General features: G+C 39.5%; 1 protein-coding gene across 4 annotated transcripts in view; it reads left to right on the forward strand.

Moving 5' to 3' along the window:
- The first annotated feature begins 11394 nt into the window (after positions 1 to 11394).
- PPP1R13B (protein phosphatase 1 regulatory subunit 13B) overlaps positions 11395 to 22818 on the forward strand; it is a 69518-nt gene continuing 58094 nt past the window's right edge. For 2 of the 4 annotated variants that reach the window (XM_039379486.1, XM_039379488.1), the window contains exon 1: positions 11395 to 11652. In XM_039379486.1, coding sequence (XP_039235420.1) covers positions 11644 to 11652 — 9 coding nt within the window. In that variant the 5' untranslated portion in view covers positions 11395 to 11643. The remainder of the gene's footprint in view (positions 11653 to 22818) is intronic. The other 2 variants (XM_027732870.2, XM_039379487.1) reach the window with 2 other exon arrangements.

Below are 22818 nucleotides of genomic sequence, written 5' to 3' on the forward strand. Positions count from 1 at the left end.
AACAGAGAATGAAAACTAGAAGAAAATTGGGCTCCAAATGAACAGATAATTACCACTAGGCCAGTGGTAATTACAGGGTGGGTGAGTTGTGGTGTACTTAATAAGCAGGAGATTGAAAATTTATGCCAGGTAAGGAGCAATATGTGCATTTGTAATGCAAATTTATGATCACAAAGTTATAGTTCCTAAGATACCACACATACTTCAAATGAGCTGCTTTAGCAATTTTCAATTACAGAGCTGAGGAAAACAGACCAGGGGAAAAAACATTAATCACTGCAGGATTTGCTTCACCTTAGGTAGAACCCAGACCATTGGCAGTGAGGCACAACATGCTGTCTGATCTCCTGGGTGTTAGCTGAGAGGCAAGAGGAGCTTCTGATAACCTGCCTTCGGAGCACAGTTAACTGCACTTTTAGGTGAACTTAACCTGCTTCAAGTGTTAACTGTCTGATTTGCTTGATTTTCTAGTAGGGAAAGAAACTACGTATGGGCAGCAGTGTCTGGGTTATAAAAACAACAGTTTCTACTGAAACAATGCCATCTGCAACTGGATCTTCTGTTGGTACTTCTCTGTCAGAAATTTCTATGAGCTACAGAATATTCCCTCCTCTGTGATTCTGAAATATCTGCAGGAGACAGGCAAAGTAAGACTGCTCTTTATGTTTCAATAGATGTTTTGGGTTATTTACTTGAGTATCATACAGAAGGAGGAAATTCAGTCAGTGGCCTGACTCAAAAGCAGAAATCAACACACCCATAATGCGTAACACCTGTAGTACTATCTATATACTTCCTGCTCCTCTATGCTGAAGAAGAGCAGGTAGTGTAAAAGACAGTAGAGGAAAGATAGCTAAGGCATTGTCAGGGCCACTTCATATTTACAGTGTGGAAGGAGCAATTAATTTCGATTGCAGCACTAGCACCTGCAGCGTAGCCCTGGGTAGAGAAGCACTGCAGGGAGTACCCACCCTTGAATACTCCCATTTTAGAATATGTACCTTTTTTTTTTCCCCTAATTTAGCTAGAGTGATTTCTAAAGCTAACTTTAAAACAAAAAGGTTTTCTTCTTCCAGGTAAGTGTCTATACTGACAATACTCAGCTCCTGAACAAACCAATTTTCTATGCAAATGACTATGTAAAATCAGGACTCCAATCCAAGGAGGGAATATTCATCATGATTCACAGCTAAACTCTGGTGGAGGATATGCCAAGTGCTCATTGGCGGATGATGTTGTTTCCATTTAGCTGCTGCCTCTATATTGCTGACATTTCTAAAACAGAGGATTACATTTAAACTTTGTGTAGTAAAATAGTTCAGCAACTGCAGTTTTTGTTTGCTGCCTGTGACAAGGCATCAGCAGTGACAAAACCTGACTGTTTACTACCTTTGCCATGTTAGTGGAACAACAAACATCATAGGGGTCAAAGAGTCTTATCCAATTACTGCAGCACCATCGTGGCTAAGTTTTGCTGTGGCACTGGTAGTTTGGGTTTCTTAGTACAGAACATGACAGCTCAGCAGTGGAAGCTGTATTAATAATGACAATGCTAGTGCAAGATGTGGTCTTTTTACAGTACAAGTACTTCTGTACTCCTCCATGGTGGATCTTATTTATGGCTGGGATTTCTCATTGGATTTATGGCTCTGGGATTTCTTGGACATTTGGGTTTTCCTACAATTAGGAATCTCAGAATATCTTCTGCATGCTAATCAAATATTATGGAATACTCTAGAGGAGCAGCAAAATACAGTCAGAGCCAAGGAACCATTAGTCACAGGGCCCAACCTACTTAACCTCTTTAATGGCTAACTTGGAAAAAACCCAAATGTGTGTTTATGTTAATTTGGAGGATGAGTAAAGCTGCAGGAAATGATCCAAAGTAACTAAAACAGCTGAACTAGTCTCCTGTTTATCTGAATCATGACAGCAAACCACTGTACTACAAATACAGCCCGATACAGAGCTGGTATCTACAAGTGTATTGTACTTTCAGTCCCCAAGGAAGGAAAACTATCAGTTGCTCATTAGACACAGGTGACTGTGTGTGACATCACCACCAGCTGGCTGAAATGAAACCGAGGAAGTCAAGGTGTGAAATCTCTATTGTTCCATTCACGGAAATCTGTAAAGCCACTAGGAAGGAAAGAATAGTAAGATGGAGATTCCCTGAGGCATTAAATATGTTAGTTAACAATTTCTTAAATGGAGGAACAAGAAGTGACAAGATAGTGCTTGAACAGCAAGCTCTGCGAACTATAATTCCATGACCTTTAGCAACTAACATTTAGCAGCTAATATTCTTTTTAAGAATATAAAGCCACATGACTCTGATTTGTTAATTTATGAAAAACTCATAAACAGGACAGTCTTGTAGTCTACTGCACTGCTGCAGACAAAGTGCTTGGAAACAGTTACTCTCTCCTAACTCAAAGTGAACTGACCACCACAAGAATGGATAATTTGGGAGTTTAAATTAAATTCTGCTAAGGGTACTATGTGTCTTTCGTTGTGGTTTAGCAGTACAAATTCTCTGGCAGCTACACCAGCTTGTGGCATTTCCACCCTTACGCTGTAGCGCCTTGCTCCTTATAGTTGTGCTGATACAACTACTTGTGAATCAGATCAGGCAATTTTTCATAATTTTATGGGTCTCTTCCCCTCTCAAATAGCAAAACAAGCACTTGTTGGGACTTTTTCCATTTTAATTTGGACCCATGTGATCTTGTTTAAATTAAAGCTGCTTTATAACTTGCATTATAGCACAACAGCTTTTCTTTTTTTCCTTCAGAAAAGGGGCAGAAGAATCAGAATTCCTAGCTTCCCATTCACTCACCCAACTTCCCTAAGTCATTGTGTCCCTTGCAATAACGTAAGGCAAGTTTCCTCCTTGCAGGCAGCTACGCACATGATCAAAGTACTGTCTCTCCAGTCAGAACTGTCATCACTGTCAAAGTCAGAGGAATAAAAAGAATGCAGAACCCCACCCTGTATACAAATCAGGAATGTCAGCTTGTGCTTCAGCAAAGGCAAAGCCTTGCTTCCTTCCTCTGGGACAGCACATGGCTTTCTTGAGTTTATACTATCACTTAATTATATGGACAAATGAACAAACAAGTAGGGAACAGGGAAAACCATTGTATGATGATATCCTAGTGCTTAATACAAATTTGGTAGTGGTTCATCAAATCAAATTATATTATTGTTTTTATTGGTTATTATAAAATGAAAATATGTTTTATTATTACGACCTTCAGAATCCTAAAGCAATATTTTTTAATTGACATGACCTTTAACTATTTTATATCCATATCATAACAGTACCTTCAGTGATCTGCTGGGACAGACAATAGAGCTTTCTTCAGAGCTAATGAAGTGCGTTTGCTAGGAAATGATAATGGGGATTTACGTGGGTGGTAGAACTAAGAGCAGTATACTGAATGAATCCCATCTGTGGTGACTGCTGCCTACACAGACTTTTTCTGCAGTATCAGTTGTAGTCTTCATTTCTTGTTTTAACCTGTTGTGTTTAGCATGCTTTTGATAATATTAAGAATTGCTGCAATTAAGGGGGAATTTTTGAGGTACAACATAGAAACTGTTGTGATATATTTCATATGGAATGCTGTGTAAACAAGTAAAATGGCAGCAATAAACTGAACACAAGCAGAGTATTATGGGAGAAAAAAGGAGAAATTAATAAAATGGACTAGAATGTGAACAGGCATTTGATAGGGGACCAAGAATACAGGGAGGGATACCCTTCTGGTGGGGGGTCTAACCGAAAGCATTTCCACTTCTATAATTAACTCCATTATTTATCTTGAGGAGATACAAATGTATCAGTCTCAAGCTATACTTTTTTCCAGTACTATTATAGACTCTACTTTTGATGCTTCAGGTATACCTTTTAATTTAGCTCACTTGCACAGAGAAGTAGCCTCGTTTAAATTCTCTTATACCTGACATTACAATTCTCTCCTTATAATCCTGATGTTGTATTCCACATAACATATCACATACAGTTTGAAAGGAAAATTCTTTTGGTTCTGGTTAGGATCTCAAGACACTTCTTTAAAATAATTAGCTAAAATTTAAATTCCGCATTCCTTTTAGTAAGCTAAGAATTTCAGTCATATGAATTTTAACAAAGGATCTGACTCTTAAATAGGTGTCTAGGTGTAAATAAACACCTAGACATAAATACTTTTCAGCATACTTTGATTTAGTTAATTATTTTGGAGTAATGCAACTAGAAAAGGAATCTTGCGAAAAATACTTTTACCTTGCTTTCAAATTATGTATTCTTATTAATTCTAACTATCACACCTCTTTTTAAATTAAGGCTAGTAAGTTAAACACCTACTCAGGCCTGTCTAGAAGGACAGAAATAGAAGGCAAGAAAAAAATATTTAGAACTTTCCCATAGCAAATGGAAGAAACAGAGAAAAGATTCAAGTTACTTTACCTTGTGCTGTAGCTTGTTCATTTATAGAATAGAAATACTGGTTTTGAATTTGAGTCATAAGCAGTAGACAAACCTTTAAAGTAGCATCTAACCATCCCCCAGTAAGTAGGTTATTATTGGGTGTACTCCTCCGTGATGAACACACTCCTTTCCAGCCTTTTAAATCTTCTGAAGTTCAGCTTCGTATTATGATAAATTCTTTGAATAAATCAACCTAAAATAGATTCTAAACACATACCAGTGATACATCTTCTACTGTCACTATTTCTAGAGCTTTTCACAGAATCATTTTTAATAAGGTTCCATCAATGCCCTACACAATTCATCTGCCTTTACTGTTGACATTCTTCTATTTATGCAGCTAAGAATTGTAGTAATTGTAGTAAACCTTGTTGTAGGACCACACTAGTAAAAATAAAAATTATTCAGAAATGTATTTCTGGAAGATTACAAACCAAGGGCACTTGGAGACAAAATCAACTTGTCTTATTACAGAATAATAGCATATGCTAAGTTGGAAAGGACCCCTAAGGATCATCGAGTCCAATTCCTGGCCCTGCACAGGACCATCCCCAAGAGTCACACCATGTGCCTGAGAGTATCATCCAAACGCTTCTTGAACTCTGTCAGGCTTGGTGCTGTGACCACTGCCCTGGGGAGCCTGTTCCAGTGCCCAACCACCCTCTGGCTGAAGAACCTTTTTCTAATATCCAACCCAACCCTCCCCTGACACAACTTGAGGCCGTTCCCTTGGGTCCTGTCACTGTTCCCAGGACTAGAACACTGTTGCTTTACCTGGAAAAGGAATATTTATACAAACAGTTAGAAAAGATGAACCTTAAGCATCAGTAAGGCACAAACCCAGCATTTTTATTTTTGTAACATGGAAAAAAAATCATTGCAAATGTCTTAGATTGCATCTGCTGGCCAGATTAGCAGTGTGTTGATGCTGTTCTCTCAAAATGCACTATTAAAAATGTGTCTATGGCAGAAAAACTCAGATGCACGATAAATTGCATAGACCTGTAGAGAAGACAGACATGCTCTGACAATTTTTGGGAATCAAAAAGCCCAAAAAGTTATATATACATGTGAGAGAGAGACAGTACAGAAATGTTGTCCATAGAGGTGTATCTTAAATCAGAACCATATCCTGTTTCACAATTGCAATGGTGTTTTATTTAAACAGATTCAATACTGTATTTTATCTTTTGAGGAAACTTACCTTATGTATTCTGATCTGTAAAATCTGTGATGAGTTCACACACAAAAATAAGGTAAAGAATGTTATTTTCAGCAGAGTAGTCATAATAATGTAGTTGTTCAAATACTAAGTATAAACAGGTATTTTTTTAATACACATTTAATTTGGTTTATAATTTTTTCTCCTACTATATGTGAGCATTCTGCTCAGAGGCATGTTTTCCTCACTAAGCCTCCTTTTCACATCAGTTTGTCGGTAATTGCTAAGAAATACCTTTCAGTATATCCCTGAAAGAGAAAATACTTGAAATCACTTCATACAGGAATCGTTAAAAACTCTTGAGTACTTGACTCACTAAATCATGACTGAGATACCTGAGAACAATTTTAGACTTACAGTAAGAAATGAAGTAGCTGGACTCAAAACATGACCCATCCTTTCTCCCCTCAAACGTTGGCCAAGTGGTACACTCACAATAGCATATAAATAAAAGGAGTAAAGAGTGAAGGACTGACTTGTTACTCTATCCCCTTGGTAATTAATGTTTCAACTAAAGACCCATCATCTAGCTTGTCTCAGATACTTTCACTCATCATAGGCATATTGAAAATTTAAGAAAAAAAATTTTTGTAAAGAAACATCTTGAGACCCCAAATTGTTATAAGCTTTAAGGTACAAGCAGAGAGAACCTCTCCCAGGACATTTAAGTTTTTGTTTTCTCCACCTCTTTGAATATAGTTAATGGCTTCATTGTTATAAATTACAGGGGAGCAGAACTAGATTTTCCATGTATAAAAATGATGGCATGTCATCTGTCTTATAAGACTCTATCTTCTGTAGCTACATCAAACAATACCTGTTGGTGTAGGAATTTTATAAGACTGGATAGCAACACATTCCCAATGAGGCCACAGCATTTTCCACTAAGTACACTCTTTTGTATCATGTGTATGGGATTAGGAATACAATTTATGTTATTGTTTAAAGAAATTATCTCTCTAATCCACCAAAGGCAGGGCTGAAACACATGACGTACCAGACACCCAAATCCCCGGGAAGGGCACACAGCTATGCTACACACACATAATGCTTCACTCCTGCTTTAATTGTCACCCTCCTTTTCAGGATGATGCACTGAGTGTTGGGCTATGGAAACTTCAGAACATGAGTCACCTAGTCCACCATACATTACTTTAGAATATTACAAGGCAGTGATGAAAAAGTATCTTTCCCCATTCACGTGTCTCAAATACTGTATACCAAACAGACATCAAAGTGTTTCCTTTAGGTTATTATTTGTAGTTTATTTATCTCTGAGCAGGTTTGGTGGGGTTTGAAATGCATTGGCTGTATATGAATTCAAACATGGCAGCATATGACTATTGTTCAGTATGAACTCCTTATTGCTGCAGCCTTAGAAAGCTTGATTCTGGAATGAAAGGCTAGTTAAGGCCACAGTAACAAATTAAAATACCTTGCCTTTAAATATACACACTTACTTTACAAAGTATTTCACTAAAGAGTTTAAGGTCCTGCTGTGAAACTCCCCTTAAAACATTAAGTCTTTTTGTTTTGTATCATCTGTCACACACCACTGCAACACAGCCACCATGTTAACTGCCTGGCAAGTTAGAAGTACTTCTGTGATTCAGGTTCTAAAATTGCTTACCTACTCAGGGCAGTTCCTCCTGCCTTACAGCAAATGCAAGTTTTGAAAGGAGACAGTTGTATTCTGAAATAAAGTAATTCACTCATCTATTTAGAGAAAAGACATGATTTTCTTTTAATACACATACACAAAAAGCCCTGACACTCCCACCCATACTCACTTTTTAGAGATTTTATTCTGCTGGTTGTGAGGGAACCCATCCTAACTGTAGCCAAAAATTCTGCTCTCTAACCAGAGCTAGTCATCCAGGCTCCATCTTAAATCAACACAGAGATAGGCACCTTCAAAGACCAGGAGATTTAGATAGCGAGATGAGTATCTCAGCAGAACTGCCTCTCTCCCCTCCCCATCCCAAATTATCTGTAGAAGGAGCCCAGATGACTGATTGAGACTACACACCTCACTTCTAGATTACTAAAGATTGATAAGATGGATCCCACCCTAAATGTCTGACCTCTTGACACTGTTCCTGGCTATAAATAGCAGTATCTGTTATTTAAAATAATACCACATGAAAAGAAAAAGTGTTAAATTAATTCAAAATAAATACTTATTTTCCTGTGACACTTCCAAAGCGTGAAAACATTTTCCTATGGTCTAGAAAAGCATCTTAACAAGTGAATGCAAAACTGGAGAACACCTGAGTCTCAGAAGGTAGGAAAGTTCATTTTCCTCCTTTTGTCTGTGCATGAAAAAGAAGTAGGAGAGATTCAGACATGGTAGTTTTAAAAACTTTAAAAACATCTACATTTGAAAATCTCACTAGAAGATACTTAGAAAACACAAGTAGGATTTGGAATTTCATCAGGAGTGCTTTTGAAAATTTCATTAGCCTCACAGCTGTATCTTTCAGAATCTCTACTTGTCCTATGAATAATGTTGTGCATGATCAAATAAGAGGTTTGACAATTTCTTAACTGCAGTTAATATCCCTTTTTTCAATAAATCTAGGTTAAATACACACCATGTTTTGGTAATTTTTCTCTGTGTACCCATAAATTTCAAGTGTTTTAACAGCGCACGCTGTGTCTCACCTAAAAAATCCACTGCGCAGGCTGGAAGGGTTAATGACCTTTCCCAAAATCTTCGCTCGCGAAGACTGGCCATTATAAATGACAATTCATACATTTCAATCAAATTGCAATTTCTAGCTAAACACAACCTCAGCACAAATCTAAAAAGCTAACCATACCATAACTGATAAGCAATAATTCTTTTTTTTTTTTTATCCTGTAAGTTGAATAAAAAGTCTGTTAAGCTACAGTGGTTTCAATTTGTAAAGTTAAATAGAATCACTGTTTTTTTTAGGAGCCAAGAGGAGCGTAAAAGGTATAATGTTTCAATACTTACACCAACAAATAAACACAAACCCTTTCCTTTAGAAAAAGGCCAACAAAGTTAGAACACCTTTCACAAAGGAAACGGATTTGGAAGCAAATAATTTGGGTTCAGTATCTCTGGCTTTATCTGCTTCCATAACCAAATTCTCTTCCCTTATCTTCTTAGGCATTCCCCAAATCCTGACTGCTTTTATGCAACCTCAGTTATCTAAGACAAGCAACTGACTTGTAGATATCATTGGTCCCTTTGGTCAAGCACCACAACTTCTACAAAGTTGGACCAGTCATTTGGAATGGAAATGCATGGCAATGGGGAAAAAAAATTCTACGTTATTACAAGTGACCATTTTCCTGCTCACAGTAAACAAAACATTTGTAGTTTTAAGTTGGAATCAAAAATTTTGTAAAGGCTTCTCTGTTTCTTAACTGCTAAAGAAGATTCTTCTGTGGGAGATGTTAAATTTACCATACTGCAGGTAGAGGTTTACGTCTTATACTTTATAAATATTGGTTAATATTTTTTTCCTAATTTCTATAGAAAAATGGAGATGGGAAGGGATGAGATAAGTGTTGTTTTCAAGGTAAGCAGAAATAGGAGTTGAAGCAGACTTGCATACAAAGTATGTACGTTACCTTTGGAGACATTTCCTCTTAGCCCTCAGTATCCAGTCTGTCTGGTTGCTGCATTGGCTGAACCTGCATCTGCCAAAAGCAACACAATGTCGACAAACTTTTATACTAGAGGCCATTATTCCAACAGAGGAATTGCGTGGAGGAGTGTCTGCCTTCCCAGCAGCAATTGTCTACATCATATTGTCCCACTTTTCATTTTGTTGGCATTCCTGCTGTTGCAGTGGGAAAGTAATAGTGGGGTAATATTTACAGTATTTTAGTTTTTATTATTATTCACAGAAAACAGGGAAAAGTCAGCTATCAAGTATACCTGCAAAGAAGTTATAGACCATTGTTTAAGAATTGTTGGCAAAGAAAATTAACCTGGTCGATGAGAAATACTAATTTTTAAAGAATAACTGTGACAAAAGGTGCACAATTCCCTTGCTGTTAAAATTAGGATTTTAGAATTTTGAGTCGAAAATTAGAATTACTACAAGTAGTAAGAGGACAAGTAAATTTCAAATTCATATTGAAATTTAGTCAACAAAATAATAGCAGTGAATAGAAGACAAGCCCCCCCCCCCTTTTTTTTTAAGCTAGATGACTATAAGCACATTAAAGCCTGTTTCATTCAAGTCAGGGTTAATATTATTATTCTGAGTAGATCTTGGAGTTCTCTATGGGGTCTTGAAGTACCATAGTCTCGCCTATTTCCAAAGCTCCACGTGTGAGGTAGAATCACAGTCTACAAGAACCTGGCTATAATACTGGTGTTATTGCCAACGAGCTGCACTCCACTTAGTACTTGCAAAATAATGTTAAACTGGCAAAGTATTTTCATGTGATACTAACAGATTTTCCCTGTAGGACCAATTTATTAAAAGAAGCAGAGGCTTTGACCTATCACAAAGCTGACACCACAGCCTGCAAATACACTGACAAGGATACACAATGAAATCTTAAGCATGTATATGTTAAGATGATTTACACAATTATCTGTTACAGAATCTTACATGAATAGGGTACACTTACCATAGAAGCTTATATTTGAGATATTATGCTATTATCACTTACCCTCAAACACTTACACAAACATTATCTAAGCTCCTCAAGAACTTGATAAGTTATCATTTTTTTCACTCCTTGCTGAGATCTGTCATGGTGTTCTACAAATAAAATAACAAAGACTGGAAAACAGCCATTTACAGAAACAGTTGGAGCACTGGGTAGGTCCATACATGCTGTAAATTAGGGTTTAAGGCTCACAGCAATATGAAATTTGTCTACATTGCATGTGTTGCCGTACCAACATATGGTGATGTTTTGACTCCTGGTTGAGCTTGGCTTCTTCCAAGCTGTTAACTTTCATCTTGCTGTTGTAGCTCTACAGAGTAAGAGACTAGAAAATGAAGGAACTAAACCTTACTTTCAAACACGAGACCAGATCTCATGAGTCTGACATCAGGACAAAAATACCTTCCCCTCCCGCTGCTAAGCCGAGTTTTTGTACATCAGGCGGGTTTCGCATGGGAGGGACGGTAGAGGGGAGGTGACGCTGCCCATGACGTTACCCGAGCCACCAAGGTGTGTTTCGGTAGACCGGGACAAGCTGTTGGGAAAAGACCTGAGCTCCCGGGCACGGGAGAGCCCCGGCCCCGTGTCACCGCCCCGCTCCCCCCGCACGCCCGGGGCCGGGCGGAGCCGCCCCGCATTCCCCGCATTCCGGGGGCAGAAAGCGCCCGCGGCCGCTACCCCTTCATCCCCCGCCCGGGCCCGCGGGCAGTCGGCCCCGGGCAGCCCGCCCAGAGGAGGCGGCGCCCGCCGGGGCCCGGCCCGGGGGCAGGGCGGTACAGCGCCGGCGGGAGGAGGAGGAGGTGCCGAGCCCGGGAACTACCGGCGGGGTGACCCCGCGCTGAGCGCGGCGCTGTGGGGAGCGGGGGTGCCCCGGCAGGTCCGGGAGGCGGGCGCGAGTCCCGGCCCCGCATTCCCGGCGCGGCCCCGCGGTCACGTGCGGCCGCGCGGCCCCGCCCCGGCCGAGGAGGCGGTGGCGGCGGCGGGTTAACCCGTGGCGGGGCGGCGCGGGCGGAGCGGAGCAGGAAGCGCCCGGGGAGGGAGGCGGGAGAGGCGGCCGCGCTCCGGAGGAGGAGGAAGGGGGTTGGGAGCCCGGCCGCCGTCGCCGCCTTCGCGTCTTCCTTCCGCCCGCTGCGGGGAGCGAGGCGCGCGGGAGGCACCTGTCACAGCCGCCAGGGCGAGCGCGGCGTCCTCCGCGGACACAGGCGGCGGCGGGAGAGGCCCGGCACGGCTCGGCGGGCCCGACGCGCCCGGCGCGGGGACGGCTGTGGAGATGATGCCGGTGAGTGAGGAGAAGGGTTCGGGTTCACGGCGCCGCTGCCCGGCCTGGCGCCGCGCTGCCGGGCGCTGGGACGCCTCGCCTTTTCCTGCGGGGCTGCCGGCGGCGGATGGAGCGCGCGGCGCCGCCGTCACCCCCGGCGGAGCCCCGGCCGGCCCGGGCAGGGGGCGGCGGGGCTGCGGGATCGCCCTGGGGCTCCGCGCCGGGGGTGGGGCCGCGGGTCAGCGCCGTCCGTGGCTCTGGGGGGGCGCGACCTGCTCCCACCCCTCCGTCAGCTGTGACAGGTCGGGGGCCGCGTCTCCCCGGGCTGTGCCGGAGCGGCGCCTCCCGCGCCCCGGGGGTAGCGGGGCTCGCCCCCGGGTCGGTTCGGTCGCCGAGGCCCGCGGTGAGGCGTGGGGTGGGCGCGCTGTGTTTGGGTGAGTGGATGTGCGGGGCGTGCGTGTGTTTGGTTCGGGGTTTTCCTCCCAAACCCCGGTCCCTCGCCGCCCGGGGAAGGGCGCTGCCGTCCCGGGGCAGGCGGCTCCGGCCCCGGGGCCGGGGATCAGGCGGGCTCCGTGTCAGCCTGGCTCCCTCCTCGGTTCCTGTCACCGCTTTTGTGAAGCCGCCGCTTATTTACCGAAGACAAACCCTTTCATTTTCCCGCAAACAACCTTGATTGTCTTCTGTGACAGAATCCCTCTCCGTTTCCTGCCCCGTGCTCCCCTCCCCTGTCGCTGTGGGCTGGTGCAGTGGTCAGAGGAGAGTTGTTCCTGATGACTGTTCGTTTTATGACAGGATCCTTTGGGACGGGAGTAATAAACAATCACATTCCTTTTGTTGATTTCTTTCAAACTCTGTTTGATCTCAAGTGTGGGTTTATGAGATAGTCCCTTGTATGGATTATCTCCCATGTTTTCTCTAATTCCAGTAGAAATGAGCTTTTTATTTACAGTTCCTCTGCAGTGTTTGCAGCCGAATCACTGCAGCAGAATGCTTCTCTATGAGAACACTAAAGACATATTTTTCAAAATTTCATTGCTCTAAATTTGTTTCGTGACTGAGAGGAGGAAATAAATAGCTCAAACTAGGTGTAAAATTTCAGATTGAAGAGTACAGGTTGTGTTTAAAAAGCAGGTATTATGACCAGCTTTTTAACATAATGTGCTCTTTAACTTCCAGCTGCTGGGTGCCAAAATACTCCATTGATACTGATGAGAATTTCAGTGCACTGGGCACACTAGAAACCAGCAACAAAGTTCATGGAGTTACAGACTTGTGCTATAAACATACCGATGTTAGCTTGTAAAAACAAAAACAAGGTGGCAGCTTCTTCATCTTCCATTGCAACCTGGGTTATGCTTTACATTCATAGAATTCCTACTGAAAACCCAGCATGCCAATGACATGCTAAGTCAGAACAAATGTATTTGCTTGCCATTACTAACCCATGTGTGGGTTTCTGGCAAACATCATAACTTAGGTAGTGCAGTGATTGACTTCTTAGAAAGTTTCTTTTTACCTATTTCAGAGTTTCTGCCAGTGTCTCCTGTTACCTTCTTGCCTGTTTAATGTAGCAGTTGTTTGTGTTTATTGGAATGTGTTAGAAGATTCAGACTTTTTACTATGTTTTTGAAACACACTTCAAAGCATTTTTAAATGATGGATGAATTTTAATAAAAACAAATTACCTTACTGCAGTGGTAGTAATGCTGCAGATTAGAGCTTCCTGAGTCTGAGTCCTAAAATGATAAAAAGTTCCTTTTCTAAAGAACTTTGAAATGCTGTTATGGACTGTGTATAGTCAGGAATATGTGTATTTAAATAAATATGTGTATTTAAATGGACACTGACAGTGCCTTTAGTCTTCCAGTTTTTCATCCCAGCAATTTTATTTCTGAACTTCAAGGATGAAGAAAACCAACCCCATTTACTGGACTCAGCAACATATCAGAATAATGTGGACATATGGCTATAGAACTGGACCAAATGTTTCAGCTTTCTTACTCTAGATTTTGTATTCTGAGAAGGGAAAAGCTAGTGATCTAACTTGTTCTGTGATGAAATTCCTTGACTTCATATTCACAGAAGCTTTTTTCTTCCCTAAACGTCTTGAGGTTTTGTTTATTTGTGGATATTTTTGGTTTTCAGATTTTTTAATACCATTAGTAAGAGCAATAGCAAGAGGAAAGATTTTAATACTGCTAGACTTGAACTGTTGTAACAAGTGAATATGACTACATTTTTTTTGTCATCAAATTAAAATTAAGTGTTAACAAACTTTTGTAGTTTCTTAAGACATTTATCAGACTTGAGGTAATTGTTCGGGGCCATTTTTGGATTGGTAATTTTTTTTTTTGCATTTTGTACAACCATTTTTAAGAAGTAATATCTGAAGCACTCAGAAACTGAGTTATCTATTTTCCTACTTTCTTGTGTGTTGTGTTTGGTTTTTTTTTCCCCCACATGAAGTTACAGTTTCTTTTGTGAGCAGGATACCTCCCTTTCTGTTCTTCAGCATCCTTTTCACATGAGGATTTTATTTATTATCCTTTTTCATGTTTCTTACACTACTCTGTTTCTGAAAAATACAAAAAGACCTATATTCTTGCTCCTGAATACAGTTGGGCTTGAAGAAGACATAATGATTTGGACTGCAGTTTCCTCACCTGTTTGGTTTTTTTCTTTGCTTTGCTGACAAGGCACGTCAGCATTCATGTCATTGCCTTCAAGACATAAGGGCTATGTGTATGTGAGCTTGTGATGGTACTCTGACTATCACCTCTGCTAAGGAACACACTAAAAGAGTTGCTATAGGTATGCCTTGAAAATAGTGATGTCTTTTTCCCTGAAAAATAAATGTTAGTATTTATTGCATTCTTGGACTAAAATGTGCAAGCCTAGAACTATGTGGTATCCTTTCAGGCATTAAATCTTTTGGGTTAAAACAACCACGGGTCTATTTATTTGCAAAAATATTGTGGATATAGCTCCTTTTTCAGCCACATGATCTATAACCTGATTGGAGGAGCCTAATTATGTACATTATTTTCCATTTGCCCCAGTAGAGGTTTTTGGGTTTTTTTGGTGGTGGATTTTGTATTTGAAAGTGTGTTGGAAACTTTCCCTTAAAGAATGCAATTAATGCATTTTCTTCTTGGATGCTGGTTCCAAAATTACCTCTTCTGTCAAGTAGTAGCTGCATTCCTTGGACACTAGTGTGCACACAAGAAAAAGTCACTTATGAGGGGCACTGTTTTCCCACTTAAAAAGAGATGACTTATTCCACTTACAAAGTGGAATAAGGAACTGCTACAGTTGAGATGCCTGTAATACTTCCTATTTTTTGCCTAAATTTTGGGTGTTATTCTCTTACAGCACATGTGGGGTAACATCATGCCAAAGGCATACAACTGTGTAGAGTCTGTTCACCATCAGGAAAGTGATAAGAGTGGTGATGGTGGATGCTGTGTAAGAAACTGTGATGGACTGAATCTTTTAGGAGTAATAGTTAGTATTCATGTTCTAGCAGAGCTTTTCTACTTTTGCCTTTACCTTAATAATGAGAAATGAGTATCAGTGAGGTTGCAGCCATCATTTGCATTTTTGAATGCGTCCAGGAGGAACCTCATGGGACTTTGTGTGAGGCTTAGAGTCAAGGACTTTTTGGACATGTCTGTGCATGTAGGATCAGGTAGTTGTGATGGTTATTTTCATAGAAGGGAGAGTGAAAAGTCTGGAGAGTGTTTAGTGGTTTTATTATTTTTTTGTCTACTTAATTTTGTGGGACACTTCAGCTCTCCTCCAAAGAAGGCCATGACCAATGCATATTTTATGTTAGACTAGAGAATTGCTGCATAAGTTCCTGACCTATGAATACAAATAACATGATTGATAAAACAAACTGAAGCTGGGCATCTGCAGTAGTAATTTTTGAATTAAGCTCTCTTCCAGGTGAATTAAGGAAAAGTAGTTTTTTTGGTGTGTTTTTTTGTTGTTTGGATGAGTGTGGGGTTTTTTTATTTTTTGTTGCTTGTTTGTTTTTAAATGAGTACACACTTGTCCTGTATTCAGTCTAAAACATTTCCCAAAAAGTCTAAAGTGGGCATTGCCCAAATATTCTTAAATCAGTGTATACTGTTCTCTTCTCTTAGGAAGGTTGCTACTGATATAATTATACATTGTAAAAGTCTAAAGGAAGGTGTGTCACTTTAATGCACTTAAATTAATATTAGGAATTCTCAGTGATGTGGAGATAAAGTATATTGTGATTAATTCAGAACTGTAGTTCTCAGCAATACCGGTATCATCCTTGTGTGCTGAATAAATCTGAACTGACTGTAGAGAATAATTTGCAAGTTTATCAGCCATTATTAATGGAGTTATTTATTGCAACAAAGCTTAAAGGCCATTTCATGTTTTTTTGGATCATGTCACTGTTTTTTTAGGTTGACAGAATATGGCCTATTCTGTGGTAAAAATAAGTTCATCAGCTTCACCGTGTCAACAAGAAGTACTATTCATATGCTACTCTGATAATATAATATTTAAATATATTTATTAGATATGAGTGGGTTCAGCTGAAACATATGAGAAAATTTTGAGGGAAAGATATGCTCTCATATGGTAACAGAGATGAGTTTGTTGTCCATTGCAGACTTCAGAGAAAATAAATATTTGTTTGACAACAAAATTCCATTCCACCAGATTGATTTATGTTAATCTAACAAATCCAAGTTTGATATGAAACATATTATTTTAAAAAACCTAGCCTATTTGTGTATTTATATTTAGATGGCATATAGCTGTGGAACAGCCCCCATTATGCAAACAGTTGTCCATACATAAAATAAAGACAGTGCTTTTTTGTAAAGAATTTGTAGTCTAATGCTTGGTGTTAAAATCAGAGCTCACATTTATAAGTGTCCAGGGACTTCTAGATAATTTTTTTGTCTTTATAAGCTATAGGCCTCTTTAAAAATAAAAAATCATTGTTGAGAGTAGAGGTTTGAAGAAGGAAACAAATTATTGCCTGATTAGGGTGATGGGAGGAAGGTGTCTTGCTCCCTTTCCCTCATGACTCACCGCTAGAATTTACAAGTCTTACGTGTTTGTCTAAATTAAAAGCTTAATATTATCATAAATTAATTACTAGCACAAGATAGCTCAAAACACTTCACCTCTTACATGAACATGCTAGCCTGGGATATAGGAGGTTCAGTTCCTGGGCTTGTGTCAGACCCCAGCAAAATGAGTTACTTTTTTTTTTCTCGAATTGAAACATTATACTATGAAGTGATTTCAAATAACTTTGAAGTATTTCTACATTTATAAACAGTTTTTCTGTTAGTCTTGTATCCTGTATCTCACTGGTTCTTAAGTAATTGTTAGATTTTTAAGTAAACAGATAGTCTAAGATATTAATTTTAACACTTCAGGTCAGTACATTTTTCTGGTAGTTTGGAAATCTGCAGATAGAATCTGTTAAACTGGGAAGCGTGTAGTAATCTCGAATGTACTAGGCAGTTTTATCCATGGAGTGTGCTCAATGTTCTGAGGTTCTGGAAGCAATTTTTTTATGACAGACAATAATAGAATTATATTGTGCAATAATAGACTCCATCCTTCAGAAGCAGATTCGTGTGTCAAAAGCAGCAGTGGTACCTGGAGGACAAAGTGTAAATTCTGTAATAACTCAAAAGACCAGCAGGAATATGAACTGCTTAGTGGAGGAAAGGAATTGTTTTGAGCTTCAGTTTTCAGTCACTTTACCTGGATTTTAGGTCACACTGTTATTTTTCTAGTTCATGCTTAGAAGCAAGTACGTGTAATCGTGCTGGTATGGGAGAGTGCAGGTTTATCATTGTGCTGCAGTAGGATGTCGGCAGCAACTGAATTCCTTTCGGGACTGAGGTTTCACAATAGGGATGAGCTGGGTTAACCATTTCCTGAGGCCGGTGGAAGAGGCTTCCTCTTCCTTGCTGCTCATTCCCACCATTGGCTGTGAATGGACTGCACTGCTTGTCTCAGTAAACTGATACAGGCCACTAAGAATGTAAAAAAATAGTTGTATCCAAAGAAGGAAGAGATACATGTACGTTTGTGTATAATGCTTTGTGACTGTTGTCCGTGTTGGTACAGGAGGGAGCAGACTGCTTGGCTTACAGGGAATGGGGTGGGGAAGTGGAATCTCTCCCTTCAACTATTTTTGTTTATTTGGTTTGGTTTATTGTGGAGCTGTACCCCAGGGGATGTATTTTGAATTTTGTTCTCTGGCTGTTTAGCAGGTGAATAGAACAGTGAGATGAAACAAAAGGTCTCTGCAGTGTGGTAACTTTGTTACTTCAGACATAAGTTATGGTTTCACCAGTGCTCACATCTTTATTGAGTACTCAGTAACACATTTTCACTGAAATGGGAAAAAGTAAGGATATTGGTTTTTTGGTAAAATATGTGGTCTTTGAGGAAGTCTTGAGAAACAAATATGAAGTTGGGACCCAAAAAAAAGGAAAAAAATAATAAAACTTAACTGGCAGTTGCTGGTCTGCCATCATTTTTTCCCTTCGCTTTGCAGTATTTCATTCCTTCTGATTTCTGCCCATTATTTCCTTATCCTCTAGATTCATAGTGTAATTTAGCCTAGCTTTTCAGTAGTGGAAGTAGAATTAGTTTTTTTTTTATTTATTTATATTTTTGTTTGTTTCCAATACATTGCTTTGCATAGCAGCAGAATTCTATTTATGGGTGAAGAATCTGTAGCTATAAAATACTTTATTTAAGGAATTCTAACTTCAGCAGAAAGCAATTTAATCTAAACTTGCATATGTTGCAGACACTGTATTTAACCCGTATATCCTTATGTCTAAGTTTGACAAAAGGATTTCAGTTTTCACATGATTAAACTGTTGTTTATAAATCGAGAATAGGGGAGGAAACTGAGGCTTCAGTTTTGTGTAGGTGAAATGGATGTAACTTCAGGGGCTGCTGCAGTCCTGCCTACCTGCTGCCCTCTCTCCTGTCTCGGCTCTGATATTTATCTGTTTCTGTGCTGAGCTGGTTCAGTCTGCAAACTCAGCAGGAAGTTGTTTGTCTTTACTTTTTTTCTTTTCTTTCTTTCTTTCCCCCCCACCAGGATACTTTTCTGCCAGCTGAGCACACTGAAACCAACTCGGTGCAGGGTCAGATAAGCATTGGAACCAGCACAAGAAAGGGCAGCATTGTCTAGGTTGCAGGAAGGATGTAATCAGTTTTATCAGTTTAGGTTGTTTGGTTTTTTCAGCCTGAAACAACTCCATGGTGGTGAGTGAATATGGTGAGATACATCTAGATGCTTTTGGTATGAATCTGTGTCCCAAGTGGCAAAGTGTAACTTCCCTGCTCTCTGAAGTCAGAACAAGTAAACACTGCAGTTCCCAAGGTCTCTGCTAGGCTGATCTAGGAGAATCTCTCCAGTCCCAAATCCCATGGGCTGACCCCATGCACATAAGCCCAGTGCACTGACTAGCATCTGGATTAATTCTGTGTTCTAATCTCCTGGGAGCCAGTTGGACACTGGGAGACCAGCAAACCTTGCTCTACTTAAATCCAGAATGTGTCTGTGCAGACCTACTAAGGTGAATAGCTGAGAATCCTTGAGAGTTCCTGTATTAGATGAAAAAAGTAGACAGGGCTGCATTATTAATATGCGGAGAAAAGTATTGCCTGCGTTGCTCTCTGATGTTTAAAGGGAAAGAAACAGGGTGGTTAGAGACTAGCAAAGTTTACCACAGCCATAAAGTACAGGCTTACCTCTATATAATTTTGTTTTTGATTTCTCAAAAGAGGTTGGTAAAGTCTTAGTTTATAATAACATGTACAGTGTAAGTTGAGACATACTTTGAATGAGTTTTTGCATGAGAAAATCCTTTTCTGATCCTGTTTCCTAATGCAATTTGTCTAATTTCTGACTCAAGACAGTGCTGCACCTGTTGGCATTCTTACTCCTGTTCTGCAGGTGATACCTTCAACATACTTATGGTACTTTCAACATAATTCAACTTTTTTTTCCCCCCCCGCCTCCTCCTCCCCCATACTTAGTACTTTAAAAACAAACAGGCTTCAGAAAGCCTGTCTGACTATCTTCTAAAACCTTAACCCAGGGTGTTCATCAAAATCTGACTTGAACTTATCCCATCTAGCTGGAGTTTTCAAATTACTGACATCCAAAATGTTGTCATAATATATCTTTAATAAATGCTACTAATATCTCTGTCACTTCCTTTGAAAAGATACAGAGTAAGGAGAGGATATTTTTACATTGTTATGGTAAAATTAGATGTCTGTAAAATGGTTGACAGGCTGTTAGTGTTTTGTAGAGAGAATAGTGTGATAGCCAGAGCATAGACTGCATGATGGTATGGACAGTACAGGAAACTAGTATCTCTGACTAGTTTAAACAGTTCAACTTGTGGGGGTTTTTGCCTGAAACTGTTACCCACTTACAGCTTAACTAACTTATTTGGGCATCTGAGAAAGTACCAGCATCTGTGAACTGACAGCCATTGCTTACAAATCCTGTAAGATAATTTTTATACCACATGGGTATGTTAGATACTTAACTTAGATACATGCCTAGAAATAGTCAAACAGGGTTCTTAGTGTTAAAGTTGTTATTATAATACATCAGTAGAGAAGTGGTTAGATTTTACTGCTGTGTATTTAAAATGCAATTTCTTGGAATTGAAATTCTAAATGATTGTTCAGGCTAATGAATGGGTTAATTACTATTCAGACACTAAACAGTTGGACTGTGTGTACACTTTGGGAGATGACTGAATTCTTGAAACAGTGTCTTGTACAAATAAACTATGAAACTCATGTCTGTATGCAGCTTCATCTCTGCATGTAGCTTGGAATGTCTCAGCATGCCTGATGCTTAATTTCCTTATGTACTGCTTTATTGTCCCAAGTCATCTAAATTTCAGTCAATTTTAGCTGCAAGTCTGAATCACGTACTTCTACTAGTGGAAAAAAGATCTGTAATGGTTGACCTCCTTTACACTTGTAAGTCATGTCAGGATCAGTGCAATTATTTTAAAACCATATCACACGGGTTGGAGTCTATTCTAGCCCATGTCACTTGGAAATCTTTTCAATCTTTTTTCTGAATGGCTTTTTGGTGTACTAACAGTACAGTGTATTTATCATTTTATTGTCATTTTTTAACACTTCAGCAAGGGCTTGTTGGATATGGGAAGATGCAATAAAAATCCAAGCTTTGCATTGAAACAAATAAATTTCAAGTCTTGTTTGCAGTGCTCTCCCCCTGCTGAATTCCTGACTGTGTACTTTATTTTTACTTTTTTTTTTTTCCTGATGGTGGAGAGTAGTAGTATTTGGTTTTGTAGTACAGATAGAAGGTAAAGTGGTGAAGGGGCTTTAAATCAGTTTAAACTCTGAATTATAAACTGTTCTGTTTGCCCCAGTGTGACTTTGAAATCCAACTCAATATTTACAATGGAATAATTTAAATTATATATTTTGTGTGTATATATATATAGTTTTGCTCATTTTTAGCTACACATAAAGAACTTTTGAATTTGATTCACTTTCACATGTACTAACCTTTAGAATATTTTGATATCCTTTTTATAGAGGACTTTTGGTATTTATGGTTCAAAATTATAACCTGAAAAAGGGACATAAAAGACACACTGAATCAGAGGATTTACTGTACAGTGTTTCCAATACGGTATTTTTGTGCTTCTGGGGGTTTTATAACATTCAACCCAACAAATCTTTGTGATTTGAGTCTTCAAGGAATTACTGGATTACCCCCATTTACTGCTGCTCCCTTCCCCCAGTCATCTGAAGCTACCAAATACTGCTCAGTTCGCTGTCTGAGTTCTGAAGAACTGAAGCTTTGACACAAAATTACAAGTAAGCTTGATCTGGAGCATGCATGTAGTTGCCCTTATCTTTTCAGAAGCAGGAAAAAGCTTTTGGTCAGCTTTTTCTTATTATCTCACAAACGATGTAGAAATTTTTCAAGCATTGAGGTCTCAACACCCTCTTTTCTTCCAGTGCTCAGGGATGTGTGTTCTGATTGTGTCTGAATTTCTTTATAAACTTTTTATCTTCCTTTCCCCACCTGGAGACCAAAGTCTTTCTAGTCATCCTTCTTGTCAAGTACTGCAGTTTTCTTGTGAGACAAGATGTGTTCAAATATGTGAAAGAAAGCAAAAATATGAATGTTGTCATGTATCTATCTATATATGTTTTTATGTATTGGTGTCTGTAGTCATACTGGGATAAAGAGTCTGATATCCTGGGGACTTAGAGGTTCCACTGTGTTTCTAACATCTTTTGGAGAGTAGATTGTTAAATCCCTTCCATACAACGCAGCCCCATATGGGGGAAAAAGGAAATATACTCACCAGAAATCATTCTCTGTGTAGGATATTAAGTGTACAGTTGTTAGTGTAATGGAGCATCACGTTTTTTACATCGGTAACATAGGACGAAGAAATGCATAAACTTAGTTGTCAGTTTACCGAAGTGGAAGTGATAAGTAAGCCTAGTACCTGTCTCATTAGGTGCTATTAATTTACAATGATCTGTGAAAATATTGATCTTGTTATTGTTGATGGGGTTTTGTTTATGTGGGTTGTTGGTTTGTTTTACTTTTCCCAGTATGATCCATAGATTTTTTTGATTGATCCTACTGGAGAAACTGAAAGAGAATATATCGAAAAAACCAAGCTGTTTGATTTTTTAAAAATCTTGTCTTCAAATTACAAGAAGTTAATTTTCATCTGGAAGTAATATTAAGGTGTCTGTTGAAATAAATTTTGAACAAATACGGAAAAGCTTAGCTTAGAGGGCCCCTGTGCAATTGTGCACATTTGTAGTTAAGTGTGTTTAAAATAAATAAATTGTACATTTGCACATTAGACATTTACAGTATGGCTCATATAGCAGGAGGAAAGAAGTGACAATACTGAGAGGGTAGGATAGGGGTGGCAAAGTGGAACAAAAGTTATTAAAACAAATAAGCCTTAATTTCAAGTCAGTGATACCCTGCATGCAGTATGGTGTTATATTCCATCTGAACACTTGCTCTTCTTCTTACTTGTCCCTTCCTTCTCTGTGTATTCTTGGTTGCTCACATCCACTGGTTTTAATCTTTAGCTTTGTGTTCAATAATTTTACATT

The sequence above is a fragment of the Pipra filicauda genome, unplaced genomic scaffold, assembly GCF_003945595.2.
Source record: "Pipra filicauda isolate LSUMZ 115617 unplaced genomic scaffold, ASM394559v2 scaffold16_size7369187_pilon, whole genome shotgun sequence".
In the NCBI taxonomy this organism is placed as follows: Eukaryota; Metazoa; Chordata; class Aves; order Passeriformes; family Pipridae; genus Pipra; species Pipra filicauda.